Genomic DNA, 15,288 nt, shown 5'->3' with positions numbered 1-15,288 from the left:
GCAAGCGACGTAAGAAGCTAGGCTATGCAGTAAGACGGGTGGACAAGTGGGTCTCATTAAGCAAGGGCCTTTGATCTGGGGGGCCAGGGGGGGCGATGGGGAAGGAAGGCAACGAAGATATGCACTAAGAAGGCGTCGTAATTCGGCACTTCCATGTTTGTAAGAATAGAGTAATGCGTACCTGCTTAAGTGGGATCTTACCTAGTATCAGGTACCCATACCTATAACCTTGAGTATTGTATAATACATAAAATATACCTAGGCTGTTACCTTGGACAGGAAAGGCTTATGCTAGGTTCATCCTTAATGAATTACCTCATGTACCTAGCACACCTGCACACACCTAGGGTTAGGTATTGGCATATGCAACGTAAGTGAAGAAGCCCTATCTGTGAATGTCAAGCATTTGACGTCAACTAGATCGTATTTTCGTTGGCCGAGTCTAACGAAATCCGAGACATCGGACGGCGAAAACCGTTAGTTGATCATTGATTGGATGGATAAATCGCCTTCGTCACAGTCATGTTGATTGGTATAGCTACCCAGTTTTTGTTGAATAGTGGTACGTCCCTATCTGAGGTTGCCTGCCTGATACTAGGTACTTAAAGGTACTAGGTATGCACCTATTTCTACTACCTATTAAAATACGTGCGTGCCGTGTGTAACCATCGCGCGAACCATTCCACCAGTACGACGCTCGAGATAAAGCTTAAACTTTATTATAGATGGATAGATGTTTGCACTAACTCACTAACTCACTAACTATCGGCCTTAATAAACTATAGCGGAGTTCCCGACTAAGGTTAACATGTTGGCGTGGAATAGTGTTGTTAGTATTGGTAATGGATTATATTAGAAACGCCGAGAAACTGCCTCTTCCTTAAGTTGCTTAACTGTGAACCTGGGTAGTTTGGTTATCTACTATATTCAAACGTTCTAGGCTTTCTGGTATTCACATAAATAAGTACCTAGAATTACCCTATTTAAGGTAACTTCGCCAAGTATAGGAGGTTCCAGGCATATCAAATATTTATATTAAGAATATTAATCAACCAGCAAAAACCTATCTACCATTAAAATTACCTCTTACACCAAATATAGGCATTATAAAGGGACACCATCTCTAAAATCAGTAACTACCTGGGTGTTGTATTTGGAAGTAAGAATTAATTGATTATAGACCCCGAAGGGTAGTCTCGGGGTTCTATCCCTCGCCCGACTAGTTTACTGAAATGAGAACTGATATTTCGTTGCAAATTACGGCACGCTGCATGTGTGGCGGATGACAACAACTTGAGCTGTTCAGATTAGGTACCTTGATTCCCTGAAGACGTACTTCTAGGCATGTATTTCAATGTGACGTCCCAGAGTACTGGATCGTCATCACAAAATTAATTATGCAACTGGTGGGTTATCAATATGTTTCTTGTTGAAGCTTTATTCATTTTTCTCCCCTTCTTTCCCGTATGTAATACGATGAGTTTCACATGGGAACTATCATGAGGTTGCATTATCTAGCGGTCTGGCCGCTACACGGAGATCATTCCGCTGAATTCTATATCATCGTTATTCTCCATCCTGTGGAACAAGGGTAGTTCCACTGGTGTTCGTATGCGGTTGTAGTTCTCACAACGGTTATGTAAGGGACTGAAGGTTCTACTATCTAGGTTGGGCTAGGCGGCGGTTAGAATAGGGCCAATCGACCACCACTACCACCACTACCATTACCAGTCCGTCACAGTCTCACATGCCAGGTACCCTCATGCTTTACCAGTTGGAAAAACAGCCGACTCTTCGGCATAAGTTGTTGGTTCCTGAGTTCCGAGACATGACACACCCGAAGTGAGATATCACTATGAAATATCACTTCTGCACCTCGCTGTATGCTATTCTAGGACCGTCACCGCATGATGAGACTGTCCCGTGATGACCGAAAAAAATTTTCAACTTCGAAAAATCATCTCGTCAACTCGGTTAGCGAGTGATAGACGAGTGATAAGACTAAAAAACTTCAAAAGGGGCGGATTTGGGTGTGTAACATCAATAGGGGTACTGCCTCATTAGCTCGTACCGACGATAGCCTCCTCGATCTTTCTATAGGAAAAACTCAAGGCGACTCCGGACGGTTGCAGAAAACCATTCTGCCGTTCTCTGGAAGGCAGAAAGAAGGCCAAGGAAAAGGAATCCATTGCCTGGTTTCTATGTCCGGTAGGCCGAGGAAGATTTTGCGATTGCCTACATCATCGGTGCGCCCTGGTCTCGAGGGACTCATGCAATAGTCACACAGTGTAGCGTAACAACGATCATGCCATACTGAATTGGCACGCGAGGCTGTGCTCTTTGTTCGGATTCACAAGGTTTAATCCTTGGGGGCAAGCATTATAACATATTCTCGTGTGCTCTGGCCAAACTGAATCATGTCCTTGTCTCTGAGTTCGAGATATCTGCTCTCGGGCACCCTCTTCCCGTTAAGCATAGTTCCATTGGCACTTTCCAAGTCGATTAAGTAGGGCTTCACTTTGCCTATCTTGTCGCCGTACTCGTTGCGCTTTTCAATGTAGCGGAACTGTATGACAGCATGTTGTTTGCTGATACTCGGGTGTTCGGCAGGTAAATCCACAACTGCCAACTCCCTGCCTACCAACCAGCAGCTACGGTTCCCGAGAGAGATAGTATCCACGATATCTTGACCCTTGAAGACGAATAATTTCCACTGGTCCTTTGGAGACGCCTTGCGGGCTTCGGGCGGTTCATGATACTTTAGCACTATCTTGGAACCGTCTGACTGAATAACGGAATTGGAGGCAGCAGCTAACGCGCCCGTGTTACCATAGTTGGGCTTCTCTTTCGGTTTCGGCGGCTCCTCGCCTTGGGTAACAGCGAAAGAGTCAGCCTGAGAAGGTAATGGACCGCTTCGCTTCACTATTTGTTTGGAACCTCTGTCTCTATCTCGGTGATCGTAGTTGTTATCGTCTCGCGCCCGAGTGCGGTGGGAACTTTCATTACGCCTGTCGTAATCGCGTGATCTTCGGCGTCTATGCTCGCCTCTTCTACCCCGATCACGGTCCGGAGAGATTGATCTACGGCGAGGCGCGTCGTCGGGAGACCTTGAACGGTGGTGGCGTCTTCTGTTTCTAGACCTATCACGAGACCTTTCTTTTCTTCGACTATCGCGTCGATGAGAATCGCTGTGGTGGCTAGTCCGGCTCCGCCCATCACGTTCGTAATCATTGTCGCCATCGCTTCGTGAGGCTCTTCGCTCGCCCAGGGGAGATTCACTGTAACCCATGTTTTGAAGTAAATATATGGATGGTAGCCCAGTGGCTGCCTGTTCAATTCGAGCTGAAAATAAGTGAGGCGGGAGAGAAGTATGATTAAACTTTTTCGGTCATAAATTTGGAAAGGCTTGTGAGGCTGAAGTTTGCGCGCGAGTGAAGCTAGAGAAGTTAGCAGCTTGCAGGTTACAGCTTACAGCTTACAGCCTTTGGCCCTTGCATGGGACAGAGCTGTTCTAGTACGCTAATCGCAGTTGCTCACGTCAGGTCTGGTACCTCGGCTAGTCAAATATCTGTATATATTTATAACCATATATATATGCATTTCAAAGAATATGTACATATACAAGACATCTATATAAGAGGTAAATTACCCATACTCCAGAGTCCAACTTTGCTGCCTACGATTTTCGCCTTTGTACGGATCCGTATGAAACCTTCAAGTTTCGAATTTGCCATCCTCTGCGCCATCCATCTACGCGTCTTTCTAGTGACTGCTACGCGATGACGATACATTACTAAGAAATCTCTACGCTTAAGTACTTTATTAATTGGCCTGGATGACTAGGATGCTTAAGGTATTTTGCTACAGTAACAACCTGTCCAGCTACTCTTCGAAGTTTACGCAGCTATACGTATTTACCAATAAATCTACGCGGTATTACGCGTCATGAACCACATACACATTTCGAACCCTTAAAATAAAGATTAACTCGTACATAAAGCAGTCTTAAATTCAAATTCACAACCAATCAATGAAACCTAAATATCCAGTACCATCCCCATGCGCCTCGATGCGACGCGTCTTCCTTATGGCAGTGCTCAAGGCACCGGTCACAATGAAAACGATGTGAAAGCAAAAATTGCGGAAACTACGATCCACGAGGGATAATAGAAGAGGGTCGACTCCGCGCTGTGCAATGCAGGTCTCTCCCCTTAAGAGTCCTCATTCTTGAGCGAGGATTCTTCTTCCAAGGTAAGTATGAAGAAGAGAAGAAAAAGAGAATCCTGAGAGTTGGGGAGGGACGCCAGATATTTATAAGAAAAGTTTAAACGGGGTCCCAGCTGCACAATCAGTACCAGGCGGCACTAATTCTTTGTTACCAGATAGGCAGCCAATCAAAGAAAAGATTTTGTTCGCTAAATTCAACGACCCACTGAAAGAAGTTTAGTGTGGAATCAATACAGTTTTATTGAGTGACTACCTAGGTACCTAGGTACTTTGTAAGCGTCTTTTTGTACCAAAATACAAAGCATTCAACACAATGTCTCGTTAGCTTCATTAGTGACAAAAGACACACATTGTGGTGTTGACCTTATTGAACAAATCGATTTAGTACGGGATGGAATCTGGTCACAGTGGTGCCTGTGCCTATTGAAAGATTTTGGTGGTTGCATGAGGTACAGTCTTAGGTAACTACACGCGGACCTATCCAGTGTACACTGAACAATGCTGGGTATGGGGGACTACCTAAGGATGAAAACATCAAGAGTCAAATTGGGAGAGTTTCGATGAATCTTGACTTAGCTTACCGATCCCAACATAAATATTGTACTCCGCGATCTCCTTACTAAACATTTCATAAAGAAACTTTGAAAATCACCTCCTGGCTGGAAATATCAGTCGATCATTAAGGGGCGATGGTTTCTCGTAACAGGCTTCCCCTAGACCGTTCCTGAAAACAATTGTGAATTTTTGCTACTAATGCTCTTAACCTTCCTGCTGGATTGGCAAGGGAAAATCGACGAACGTTCAGACCTCCCTCGTAGTCTGCCTTGTGATCTGTTTCCCATTCGCCTGATCGGAATCAGACGCCTCCTCCACCGCACCATCCTGTCTTTCTCTCCAGTCCAGCCCCCATTCTACAATGTTCGGGTACTTTCGAACATGAAATCGCATCGCCAGCATACACCCTATACTCCCTACGCAAAAGGCCGCAGCCAAAGGGAACCCTATCGGGTACGTAGGCGAGTCGGACACCCGCCACGCGCGCAGCGGGATCGTGGCGTGCCCGACGTATACCAGCGTAATGGCAATGGCGACGATGATCGATCGCGCCTCGGGTTCCCTGCGCAATATCTCCGCCAGCCACGCTACGAGCGCGTAACCCCAAGCGGCCGTGGCAAACGTGAGGAAGTAAAACGTCATGATTGTAGAATGCGATTGGGGCCATCCAGCTAGAACGGAGGTTGCTATTAATTGCAAGGCGGCAGTGGCGCAGGATACTTGCCACCGCCAGCCTTTCCAGTCGCTCAGCGCGTTCAGTGCGATGTTGCAGACAATTGAGATGGCGTACCCCCCAAGCGGAATAAGATTCACCGTGTACGTTGAATATAGCGGCTCACCGTTTTCGTCTTTCACTCCTTTCAGGTACAGAAGGAAGTACGAGTTGGCGCGTTGTGACCAGGCGAACTGGAGATAGGCCGCCAGGAACAGGTACGTAAGGGGGTTTTGGATCAACGAGCGGAGTTTCTTAACAAGAAGTTCAAACGGAATCAGCTCCGAGGTCGTCATTCCGTGTTTAGAGAGCCTTGTGCGCGCTAGTTCCCTCTCGGAAGGGTTCAAGTAAAGAGCTCGAGTGATCGTAGGGGAGTCGGGGATGACTAGGAATCCTATTGCTCCCCACGTCATCGTCATAATACCGGAGACGATAAAGAGCCACTGCCAACCCCCAAGACCATTCACCCCATTGAGATTCTTATAGAGGGCGGCTTGTAAGATTCCTAAAAACATGTTACCAGCCACGCCGCTGACGCCGAATATGGCCAATCGCTTGCCAAGCTCTCTCGGTGTATACCAATTGAAGATGAGACTGACGAGACCGGGCCAAGACGTCGACTCGAAAACACCCAGGAAGAATCTCAGGACGGAAACAGCTCTCGCATTAGGCGCCTTATAAGTCGCTAACGTGAGCGCGCCCCAAATTATCTCGCAGATTGGCAAGAAGATCGAGGGGCGGACTCGCGTCTGTATCATCTGAGCGGGGACGATGAAGAGCGCGTAGCCGATGGAGAAATATGTGGTGAACTCGACGAGTTCGTTTCCGTACAGCGAAAGAGATTCTCTCATTCCCGAGACGTAAGCCTGCGTCGTCGTAGACTGGTCCATATCCTTCATTAATCCGGCGATGAAGGCCCAGGCCAATAGGAGGACGTCGAGTTTGAGGACTACAACATGTTCCGGGTCCTTGAAATAAGGATGTATCTTTCCAAGCCATGTTGGAGATGCAGTATATACCACATCAGGCTGGATATCTGGGTCTGGTTTGGCATTATCTTCACTGGACTGAATTAACGCCATGGCTGCAGTACTCCAGGTTAGAGCACTATATTTATTAGATACGATAGAAGTAAGCCATGATCAGGTGGCATTAATAATTTCAAGAAAAGGACACCCTGTGACGCGCTTACGTACAGAATCGGCAATATACTAGGTATGATATGGATTGTTATCAATTACCCAGTACAAGATTTTCAAGTAAGAACTACCTAACGCAGTGTTACCAACTGGTCAGGTTATGATGACATCCAAGCTATAATCATGGCATTGAGCGCCGACCTACTTGACCTCGGCGCCACCTATATAATAGATCTATTAGCTATTTAGTTCTAATAATAGTATTCCGCAGCTATTAAACTGCACGGTTGGTATTTTACATCTCTTCTAACCCCAGTATGTCATGCCGTCATCTCTCAAACCGATGTCGTGATGAACGACTAACTTATCTAATCCGCCTCGGGCCCGATTCATGGCCCGCCCGAAGCCTAGACATGCAGTATCACGTCGGGGTTACAGGGATCGACTTTAGCTCTTTTGGGGTAACTCGGCCGGTAAACGGCGAGAGTGGCATGTTCGTAGAAAAGCTTCAGCTCCGGTGCGGATCCTGGTAACTACTACATATCTTGAGTAAGAACCAGCGTACCGGTAACCACTCTTCGATTTTTGAAAGTATTTAAGAACACAATTCGAAGCTATTAATCAACATGCCATCTGATCCTCTGTATCCGGCGTATCTTCCAACCAGGCCAGATGGGTACACGCCCACCTTGGATATCCCCGAATTCGAGGCGGATGAACCAGGACGTCGCGCGGACCCCTTAAAACCGACGATTTTCAAAACGGGCGCGAAGATAACAAAAATTGCGCCGAGGATTGGGGCGGAAATCACCGGCGTTCAGCTCAGCGAGTTCTCTCCGGCGGGGTTGGACGAAGTAGCTCTGCTGGCAGCCGAAAGAGGGGTCCTAGTTTTTGTGAGGCCATGGAAAACGACGTCGAGGAAAAAGAAACAACTACTGACGTTGAAATTTAACTAGAGAGATCAAAACTTTGCGGATATTGGATTTGATAAACAACGGGAGATTGTCAAGTACTATGGTCCCTTGCATAAGCATCCCACGATGGGCTACCCTACAGGAACAGGTCCGGAGTTCCACGTGGTATATGCGGATGAGACTGCGTAAGTGAATTACGAAATTCGACGTAGAAACAAGAAAGTCGTAGGTACCTACATATTAATGTCATCGCAGTGGTAATCTCAGAACGCTTCTAGGTCCTCATACGACGTACGACTTATGGCATGTCGACCAAACATTTACGCCCAACGTGCCGTCAACTACCTTTTTCTGGGTTCTTGAAATCCCCGAGTCTGGTGGCGGTGACACGGCCTTCACATCTCTGACGGCTGCATATGAAGCTCTGTCGCCCACGTTTAGACAGCTCCTCGGAGGGTTAAGCCTCTTTCACACGTCGGCTTCGGTCGGAGAAGTTGCTCGCGTCGGGATGGAGCGTGCCTTGAAGGAGGCCGTTAACACAACCCACCCCTTGGTTATCAGACATCCCGTCACGGGAAAACCGTCGCTATTCGTAAATCCTACGATCGCCCGTAAGATCGAGGGGCTCTTACCAGAAGAGTCGGATAATCTCCTCCAATTCCTACACGAGCACATCAGAAGTCTCGATTTTAGCTGTAGGGTGAAATGGGAAAAGGGCACGGTTGTGGTTTGGGACCAAAGGACTGCGGCGCATAGCGCGGTGCCCGACTTTGCGGACGGAGAGAGGCGGCATATGGTGCGGATGATACCTTACGGTTCTAAGCCCCAGCCGGCGTTCCCAGAAGAGTTCAAGGCTTCCAAAGGGAAGATATAGGGTTAAGTTTAGATAAGGGAATAAATACCTAGGTACCTAGGAAATATGTTTAAGGTAGGTACTAGGTTAGGTACCTATCTACCATTGAGTGTTTTGTGTACCTCGTGAGGTACTTCGTGTACTTCGTGTGTAAACGGACCTCAAACGCATCAAATAAAAAATGGCATTGCATAAGGTACGTACTAAGAGACCTGGATTTAGTGTTACACTCATCGTAAGTCACATCATTATACCTAGGTGCTTAATCGAGATGTGACATGTTAGGAGAGAAAGGCAAGAAGCAGGCCACGACCTAATCTTAATCGCGGGAAGAGTGCATAAAAGTAAAACCAACGTGGCTATGCCATGGCAGCCTGCATCAATACCTACCTGTATGTTCAGAGGAGGGTACTCACGATTCCCCCCTGGATTTCAAGCTCCAAGTTCTTCTCTTCAAACAACACTGACACAAAACCAAGTCTAGGTGAATATACCAACTTTTCAACGTCTTATTTTGTCTAAATCATAAAAAAAAAATGGCAGCCGAGGGGGCGGCCGTACCGCTTCAGTCAAAAGACCACAAGACTTTGATGGACATCATTGATAAATTGAGGTCCAAGGGAATCAACCGCTATGTCAATCTACCTCAGATCGTCGTCTGCGGCGATCAATCCTCTGGTAAAAGCTCTGTGCTGCAAGCCATTTCGGGCATGACCTTTCCGACCAAGGACAGCCTCTGCACGCGTTTCGCGACGGAATTGATCTTGCGACATACCAATGAGCACACTGGCGAGAAATGTTGCGTATCCATCTCTCCCGGTGACGATCGCTCACCCAAGGAAAAGGCACTCCTTGAGAAATTCCAATACTCCGAGATCCCTGGTAACTTCAACATCGGGACCTTAGTGGATAAGGCCAAAGAAGCCATGGGCGTTGGTATTGATAAAGGCAGGACCTTCTGTAAGGACATCCTTCGCATCGAGCTATCCGGACCAGCACAGCCTCATTTGACAATTGTCGACCTCCCAGGCCTGTTTCGGGCTGGTAATAAGGAGCAATCGACCGAGGACGCCGCCATCGTGCAATCGCTAGTCTTATCATACATGAGGAACCCGCGCAGCATCATTCTGGCTGTGGTTTCAGCTCAGAGTAACTTCGCTTTACAGGAAGTTACTCAACACGCGCGCGAGATAGACATTCGCGGAGAGCGGACCTTGGGGCTTATCACAAAGCCGGATACGCTTGATGTCGGCTCTGCAAGCGAGCGGGACTACTTCGATCTGGTCCAGAATAGGGACGTCAAGTTCAGGCTCGGATGGCACGTCGTGCGAAACCGCGATTTTAAAAGCAGAGATTGCACCAACGAAGAGCGGGATCAAGCGGAGGCAGAATTCTTCGACCAGGGCGTCTGGGCCGGGCTACCACGATCCCACAAGGGCTCTGCAAGCCTCCGCACTAGGCTGAGCGAGGTGCTGAAGGAACAGATTCTCGAGCAGCTCCCGGATGTTTTGGAAGAGATACAGAGGGGACTAGACCAGTGCTCGAGCCAGCTCGAAAAGCTTGGTGTGGCTCGTAGCACGCTCGCCGAACAACGAAAGTACTTGCTTAGTGCCAGCCACCAATTCTCGAACCTTATAACCGAAGCGAAAGACGGGTTCTATCAGAATAAGTTCTTTGGAAATGTTAGAGAAGATGCAGGATATCGTAAGCGACTTCGCGCTGTGGTGCAGAATACTTTGACCGATTTCGCTCAAATAATGCAAACCGATGGAGAAGCAAGAAAAATCGTCGAGAGCGCCTCGAAGAGTGATACTACACAAGTCTCGCGGGCTGACTACTTGCTGGAAGTGAAAGACTTGATGAGAAGAAGTCGGGGATGTGAATTGCCAGGTACATATAATCCTCTGATAATAGGCGGGCTATTTCGTGAACAATGCAAGCCCTGGAGGAAGTGGTTAGAAAGCTTCTCCAGAGACATATTCGAAGCTGTTGATCTAACAGTCAACGATGCGTTGTCTTACATTGTGGGTGATGATACGAAGGCGAAGCTATGGGGCGAACTGATTAGCGATGGCTTGGAGAAGCTTAATCGCCAGCTTCACGACAAGGTAGACGAAATCTTGCGACCTCACGAGGACGGCCACCCGATCACTTACAACCACTATTTGACAGAAAATGTCCAGAAGATTCGCACGAGTCGTTATCAAGAGAGTATTAAATACGTACTTGAAGAATATGAGCGTATGTTAGGTGTGCTTCCGGGAACCCCCGAGAAAATGTCAGAGGTGATTACGAAGCTTACCGAGAGAAACATGGAGACTGTGGCAAGTTCGGATGCCATTGACTGGATGGAAGCGTACTATAAGGTACCTAACCCCCTTTAACTCCTATTGGTACCTACCTACGCATGGGCTAATGATATAACAGGTAGCACTCAAACAAGTTGTAGACGACTTCAGTAAACTGGCTATCGAGGCCTGCCTCATCTCGAACTTACCTGGGCTATTCACGCCGGAGGTCGTATTTGAACTCACCGACGACACCATCAGAAGGATTGCTGCGGAAAGTTGGGAAACCGCAGATGAACGAAGATTTCTCACAGAAAAGATGAGCGTTCTGAGCAGTGGAATGAAGGAATTGCAGCGTCTAAGCAAGTATCACAACCGCATAGGTGGTAAGTTATTCATTTAATTACATACCAATCTTAACCCGTTTTTATATTTCCAAATCGTGGTAGAGCTGGCCATCTTCTAACCGTCTTATAGAGAAGCAAGCAAAAAAAGTAGACTATGTGTCGACACCTGCATCTGAAAGAGAAGAGTCCTGGAAACAAGAAACGTCGGAACTATCCGACCATGAGCTTTTAGAGGAATCGATCCACGAGGAAGAAGCAAGCCCGGCATTGCTTGAGACTGCTACCCCAAGAGAGAAATGGTCTCTTAAGGTTAACACTCCAGTAGTCGAGGCTCCCAAGGAAGAGCAGGCGCCTACGCCCACTAACGATTCCTGGGGGTTGGCCACAGCGGCTGAGGAAAAGAAAAAGATAAGAAAGCTCACATATAGTTTCACCAGTCCTGGCGTATTTGATGATTTATAAAATCGTACCCTTGAAAATTCTGCCACAGGACTACTTGTACCTGTCAAATGGATTGTACATTCATTTTGATAGGACTGGCTTGGATTCCACTATACTCTGACAGATAGCAATGGATACATCGACTTGCAGCATGACAAAGAGAAGATACACATGTAGTTCCATGAAGCATGAAGTTGCTGTCTACGCGCTTTATTAAACTGTCTTGACCGTTGCCTAGAGAATGGCTTATGCGTTATGCTTACTTGGTTCCGTCGGTATAAGATGAATATAACCTAATCATTTGGTAAATTGGGAGGTGGCCTTCCACTGAGTGTGAATTGAGTGTGAATCTATGACTGATACAAGTAGAGTGGTACCTAAGGTCTCAAGAGAAAAGTGCCTAATGTGACAAGTGATATATTCCCTTTAACTGAGTAAGTACATCGTATGATTTATGTAGATATAAATCGAAGCCACTAGGGTAAACACATGCCATCGAGGTTACTGTAGGTACTAGACGTATCTAGGTGATGTATCTAGGTGATCAATAATATAATGAGCCCAGCCCGTTTGTGTGTTGGCTCGGGAGGGGAAGCTTACATATCCCGAAACGCAAGTAGGTAGGTAGGTACCAACCTGGCATAAGTCTTTGGATGGATGCATAATCCAATAGGCGTAGACAATAATGCCTAGAGCAAACGGTGCTGTAGGCAACCTGTTGCCCGGTTTTTGTTTGATTGGAGCCACGAAAAAGGTATGAAAAGACCTATATGGTTGAAGACTTGAATTTGTTAGGGTTACTTCTGAAAGTACCTCCTGCAGCCTAGGAGTGACGACGTACTTGTACCTCTTCAAAGCTTTACTTTGGCATACTACGCACATGCGCAGGTATTTATGCTACCAACTCCCCAATCATTTCCAAGATTCTCTGAAGCACCACTCGCCCTACCAGAGTCTACCTAACCTAGGCAAACAGCGAGACCAGCAGGGCCAGGTTCACGATGGATACTATTGACGTTTCCGAACAAGAAAAATACATCACCTTATTCCAACAGTTCAAAGAGAATGCGGAGAAAGCACGTCGTCGCAAAGGCGAAAAGCCTCGAGACCACCCCCTGCCCATGTTCCTTACCATGAATTTCCTATTTAAACTTCATTATACTGCTAATGTAATAAGCCAAGGAAGCCACATGCTTTACACGTCGCAAGTCCCGCCGTTCTACCCCCCCTGTGCTCGTCCCGTCCAGGAGCTCAAGCGTCTGATGATATCAGACATGGGACTCGAGACGCACCACAGAGGGAGCTATGTCATGATTCATGTGATGACCCCTCCAAATCGGATGACTGCCGTCACGGCTATCGTCGAAGACCAGGAGGGGACCGCTGTTCTGCTTCAGCTCTACAACCAGCCTGAAGAATCCATGGTTGCCAAGGAGCATATCATTCGGGAAAATGATGTCTGCATAATCAAGGAGCCTTTCTTCAAGGTTACCAGCGATGGCTCGTACAGCTTGCGGGTGGATCATGTCAGCGACATCACCTGGCTCCAAGACATCGACAGCCGCATCCCCATAGAGTGGGCAGTCAGAATCTTGTCTCTGAACAACAACTCTGAAAGTATTCGAAAGGAGGGAAACGAAGCGGTGAAGAAGAAGGACTGGGCCAAGGCAGAGCGCCTGTGAGTATCTAGGTAGTCATTCATGGGTGAAATTGGGTGTTTCATGACTTAAAGAATTGGAATTGACTAGGTGAACTCATAGGTATACAAATGCGATACGTGCCGCCAAGACGGCTAAGGAGGGAGAGCTTGCTCACCTCAATCGCTCTCTCGCCAACTTCTACCTCGACCGGCCGGAGAAAGCACTCATCGATGCACAGAAGGGAAACACAGGCGACGACTCCCTCGTTGAGAAAGCACTATTCCGCGAGGCCAAAGCTCTCTACGCGCTTAGGAAATTCAGCCTCTGCCGAGAGAAGCTCGTGCTCTGCGTGCGTTATAACCCTAAGAACTCAGACGCGTGGAGCGAGATTAAGCGCGTCCAGCAGCGTCTCAACGAGGAGACAACGGGATCGTATAGGTTTGGCGACATGTACGAACAAGCTAACAAAACACCGCCTCTGATCGATTGCGCTACCTACGTCGGCTCGGTGGAAGTCCGCGATTCACCCGGCCGAGGCAAGGGTCTGTTTACCACGAAGCCCGTCAAGGCAGGGGAGCTTTTACTGTGCGAGAAAGCTTTCGCGTACAGCTATGCTGGCGATGATAGCAATACCGGCAGATCGAACACGACTGTGCTCATGAACTGGAATACAAACAATATTTGGCTGGGTGGGCAAGCAAATCTCATCAACCAGACCGTCCAGAAACTGTATCATAACCCTGATGAGGGGAAGGCGTTCACGGAATTGGATCACAGGGATTATACCCCTGTTGCCGTGTCAGAGGTCGATGGAGCGCCTGTGGTTGATACGTAAGTCTCCGGAGTATGTGTACCGAATAGGCTAGGATGCTGACATGAAAACAAAACTGTAGATTCTTCGTCGTGAGGATCATCCAGTTAAACAGTTTCGGAGCCCCACGCACCAGTTACAAGTTCTCCATGTCGACCCTGCCCGCGCTAGACAACGGCAGCAAAATACCAAAGGACAAATCGACCGACCACACCACATGCGGCATCTGGCCCATCGCATCGCGCATCAACCACTCCTGCGTTCCGAATTGCTGCCGCGCTTTCATCGGCGACATGCAAATCGTGCGGGCCTGCACGGACCTAGAAGCGGGCGCGGAGCTGGTTTTCGAGTACCGCGTGCCCGGGCTCCTCGAGACATACGAAGAAACCCAGAAGAAGCTCAGCCACTGGGGCTTTGTCTGCAAGTGCGCGCGGTGCCTCAACACGAAGTCTACACCTCGGAAGGCTGCGAAAGAGCGCAGCGCTCTAGCAGCCAAACTCGCGCTGGTGATGCGGCAGAGTCCCTCCCGGGCGCGGATAATCCAGGCAACGGCTCTGCTGAAGGAGTTGGAAAAGACCTACGTAAATAACCCAGCTACGCCGCCGGTACTGCGCATGGAGTTACCAGACGGGTACTTTGCGCTCGGCGCATACATGGTCCAGAGGAATAAGCCTATGGAGGGGTTGGAGATGCTTCTCAAGGGGCTCGAGGCGTTCGGATATGTCGTCGAGGCATGCCCGCCGAGGGATATGGCAGAAGGGAAGACGAAGACGAACGCGGTGCTGAATATAAAGCGCTGGGGAAAAGCCAACGAGTTTGTCGTATGGGCATTCTCGAAGATACTACATGCTTATAATAAGCTTGCGCCTGATCTTTCTGATGTCGCGAAGGGGTATTTTCGGGTTTCTTACAGCATCTCCTGTGGCGAGGACGAGACTATTCAGACAATTTTCCCAGGCTTTGAGTAGATGTAAGGCTGTAATGAAGGGATGCATGGGGGAGAATAGGCAAATAGCAATCCGTCATTGGTCACGGATGTGAGTTGTGGGTTGTAAATCTCTGACTCTAGGTACCTAATGGACTATCCTTATTGAGATCGTCAATTACCTCCCCAGTTGCTCGGAAATACGTCGTCTTCTGATTAAGGCCGACGCTTTGGGATAAAGCCTACCCATGTGGTTCTGACACTCCCGTGGATATATTGTTGATTTGCACGAGGTTATATCTCGCCGCGCACGCTTCTATGTGAATTGGTCCGACATATTTGATTGCCCCCTTTTCGAGCATAGACCCTAGGTGAATTAGATTACCTCCGGTACCTTTAGAAGGAAAAGGGGGTTGAAAAAAGGGGCTGATGACAT

At 47.9% G+C, this 15,288-nt stretch overlaps 5 protein-coding genes across 5 annotated transcripts; 3 read left to right on the top strand and 2 right to left on the bottom strand.

The window, feature by feature from the left end:
• Window positions 1-2,359: 2,359 nt before the first annotated feature.
• F4812DRAFT_462252 (SMAD/FHA domain-containing protein) lies at window positions 2,360-3,240 on the bottom strand (the record flags this gene model as incomplete). Its single annotated transcript, XM_047938008.1, has 2 exons — window positions 2,360-2,863; window positions 2,938-3,240. The coding sequence occupies 2 exons, from the start codon at window positions 3,238-3,240 to the stop codon at window positions 2,360-2,362; spliced, it is 807 nt and encodes a 268-aa protein (XP_047787244.1).
• Window positions 3,241-4,525: 1,285 nt separating this feature from the next.
• Window positions 4,526-6,575, bottom strand: F4812DRAFT_441005 (MFS general substrate transporter). Its single transcript, XM_047935195.1, has one exon. The coding sequence runs from the start codon at window positions 6,391-6,393 to the stop codon at window positions 5,029-5,031; it is 1,365 nt and encodes a 454-aa protein (XP_047787243.1). The 5' UTR covers window positions 6,394-6,575; the 3' UTR covers window positions 4,526-5,028.
• A 265-nt stretch (window positions 6,576-6,840) lies between these two features.
• On the top strand, window positions 6,841-8,672 carry F4812DRAFT_441003 (taurine catabolism dioxygenase). Its single transcript, XM_047935194.1, has 3 exons — window positions 6,841-7,526; window positions 7,590-7,732; window positions 7,803-8,672. Exons 1-3 carry the CDS (start codon window positions 7,260-7,262, stop codon window positions 8,419-8,421), a joined length of 1,029 nt encoding a protein of 342 aa, XP_047787242.1. The 5' UTR covers window positions 6,841-7,259; the 3' UTR covers window positions 8,422-8,672.
• Window positions 8,673-8,936: 264 nt separating this feature from the next.
• Window positions 8,937-11,497, top strand: F4812DRAFT_462249 (P-loop containing nucleoside triphosphate hydrolase protein; the record flags this gene model as incomplete). Its single annotated transcript, XM_047938007.1, has 3 exons — window positions 8,937-10,766; window positions 10,828-11,074; window positions 11,166-11,497. The coding sequence occupies 3 exons, from the start codon at window positions 8,937-8,939 to the stop codon at window positions 11,495-11,497; spliced, it is 2,409 nt and encodes an 802-aa protein (XP_047787241.1).
• A 464-nt stretch (window positions 11,498-11,961) lies between these two features.
• On the top strand, window positions 11,962-15,158 carry F4812DRAFT_144812 (uncharacterized protein). The gene is made up of 4 exons (XM_047929658.1): window positions 11,962-12,023; window positions 12,077-13,154; window positions 13,237-13,947; window positions 14,010-15,158. Exons 2-4 carry the CDS (start codon window positions 12,478-12,480, stop codon window positions 14,893-14,895), a joined length of 2,274 nt encoding a protein of 757 aa, XP_047787240.1. The 5' UTR covers window positions 11,962-12,023; window positions 12,077-12,477; the 3' UTR covers window positions 14,896-15,158.
• Window positions 15,159-15,288: the final 130 nt, after the last annotated feature.

This window comes from Daldinia caldariorum (genome assembly GCF_022478825.1).
Source record: "Daldinia caldariorum strain CBS 122874 unplaced genomic scaffold F4812scaffold_17, whole genome shotgun sequence".
In the NCBI taxonomy this organism is placed as follows: domain Eukaryota; kingdom Fungi; phylum Ascomycota; class Sordariomycetes; order Xylariales; family Hypoxylaceae; genus Daldinia; species Daldinia caldariorum.
This window is presented reverse-complemented; position numbering and strand designations above follow the sequence as displayed.

What these genes read in the sequence shown, in the direction of transcription:
- F4812DRAFT_441005 (XM_047935195.1), bottom strand. Translation starts at nt 6,393, where the DNA reads ATGAAGGATATGGACCAGTCTACGACGACGCAGGCTTACGTCTCGGGA.
- F4812DRAFT_441003 (XM_047935194.1), top strand. Translation starts at nt 7,260, where the DNA reads ATGCCATCTGATCCTCTGTATCCGGCGTATCTTCCAACCAGGCCAGAT. An exon ending in AAAGAGGGGTCCTAGTTTTT is followed by an intron (nt 7,527 to 7,589) that starts GTGAGGCCATGG and finishes AAATTTAACTAG; the next exon opens with AGAGATCAAAACTTTGCGGA. An exon ending in GTATATGCGGATGAGACTGC is followed by an intron (nt 7,733 to 7,802) that starts GTAAGTGAATTA and finishes ATGTCATCGCAG; the next exon opens with TGGTAATCTCAGAACGCTTC.
- F4812DRAFT_144812 (XM_047929658.1), top strand. Translation starts at nt 12,478, where the DNA reads ATGGATACTATTGACGTTTCCGAACAAGAAAAATACATCACCTTATTC. An exon ending in TGGGCCAAGGCAGAGCGCCT is followed by an intron (nt 13,155 to 13,236) that starts GTGAGTATCTAG and finishes GTGAACTCATAG; the next exon opens with GTATACAAATGCGATACGTG. An exon ending in GGAGCGCCTGTGGTTGATAC is followed by an intron (nt 13,948 to 14,009) that starts GTAAGTCTCCGG and finishes ACAAAACTGTAG; the next exon opens with ATTCTTCGTCGTGAGGATCA.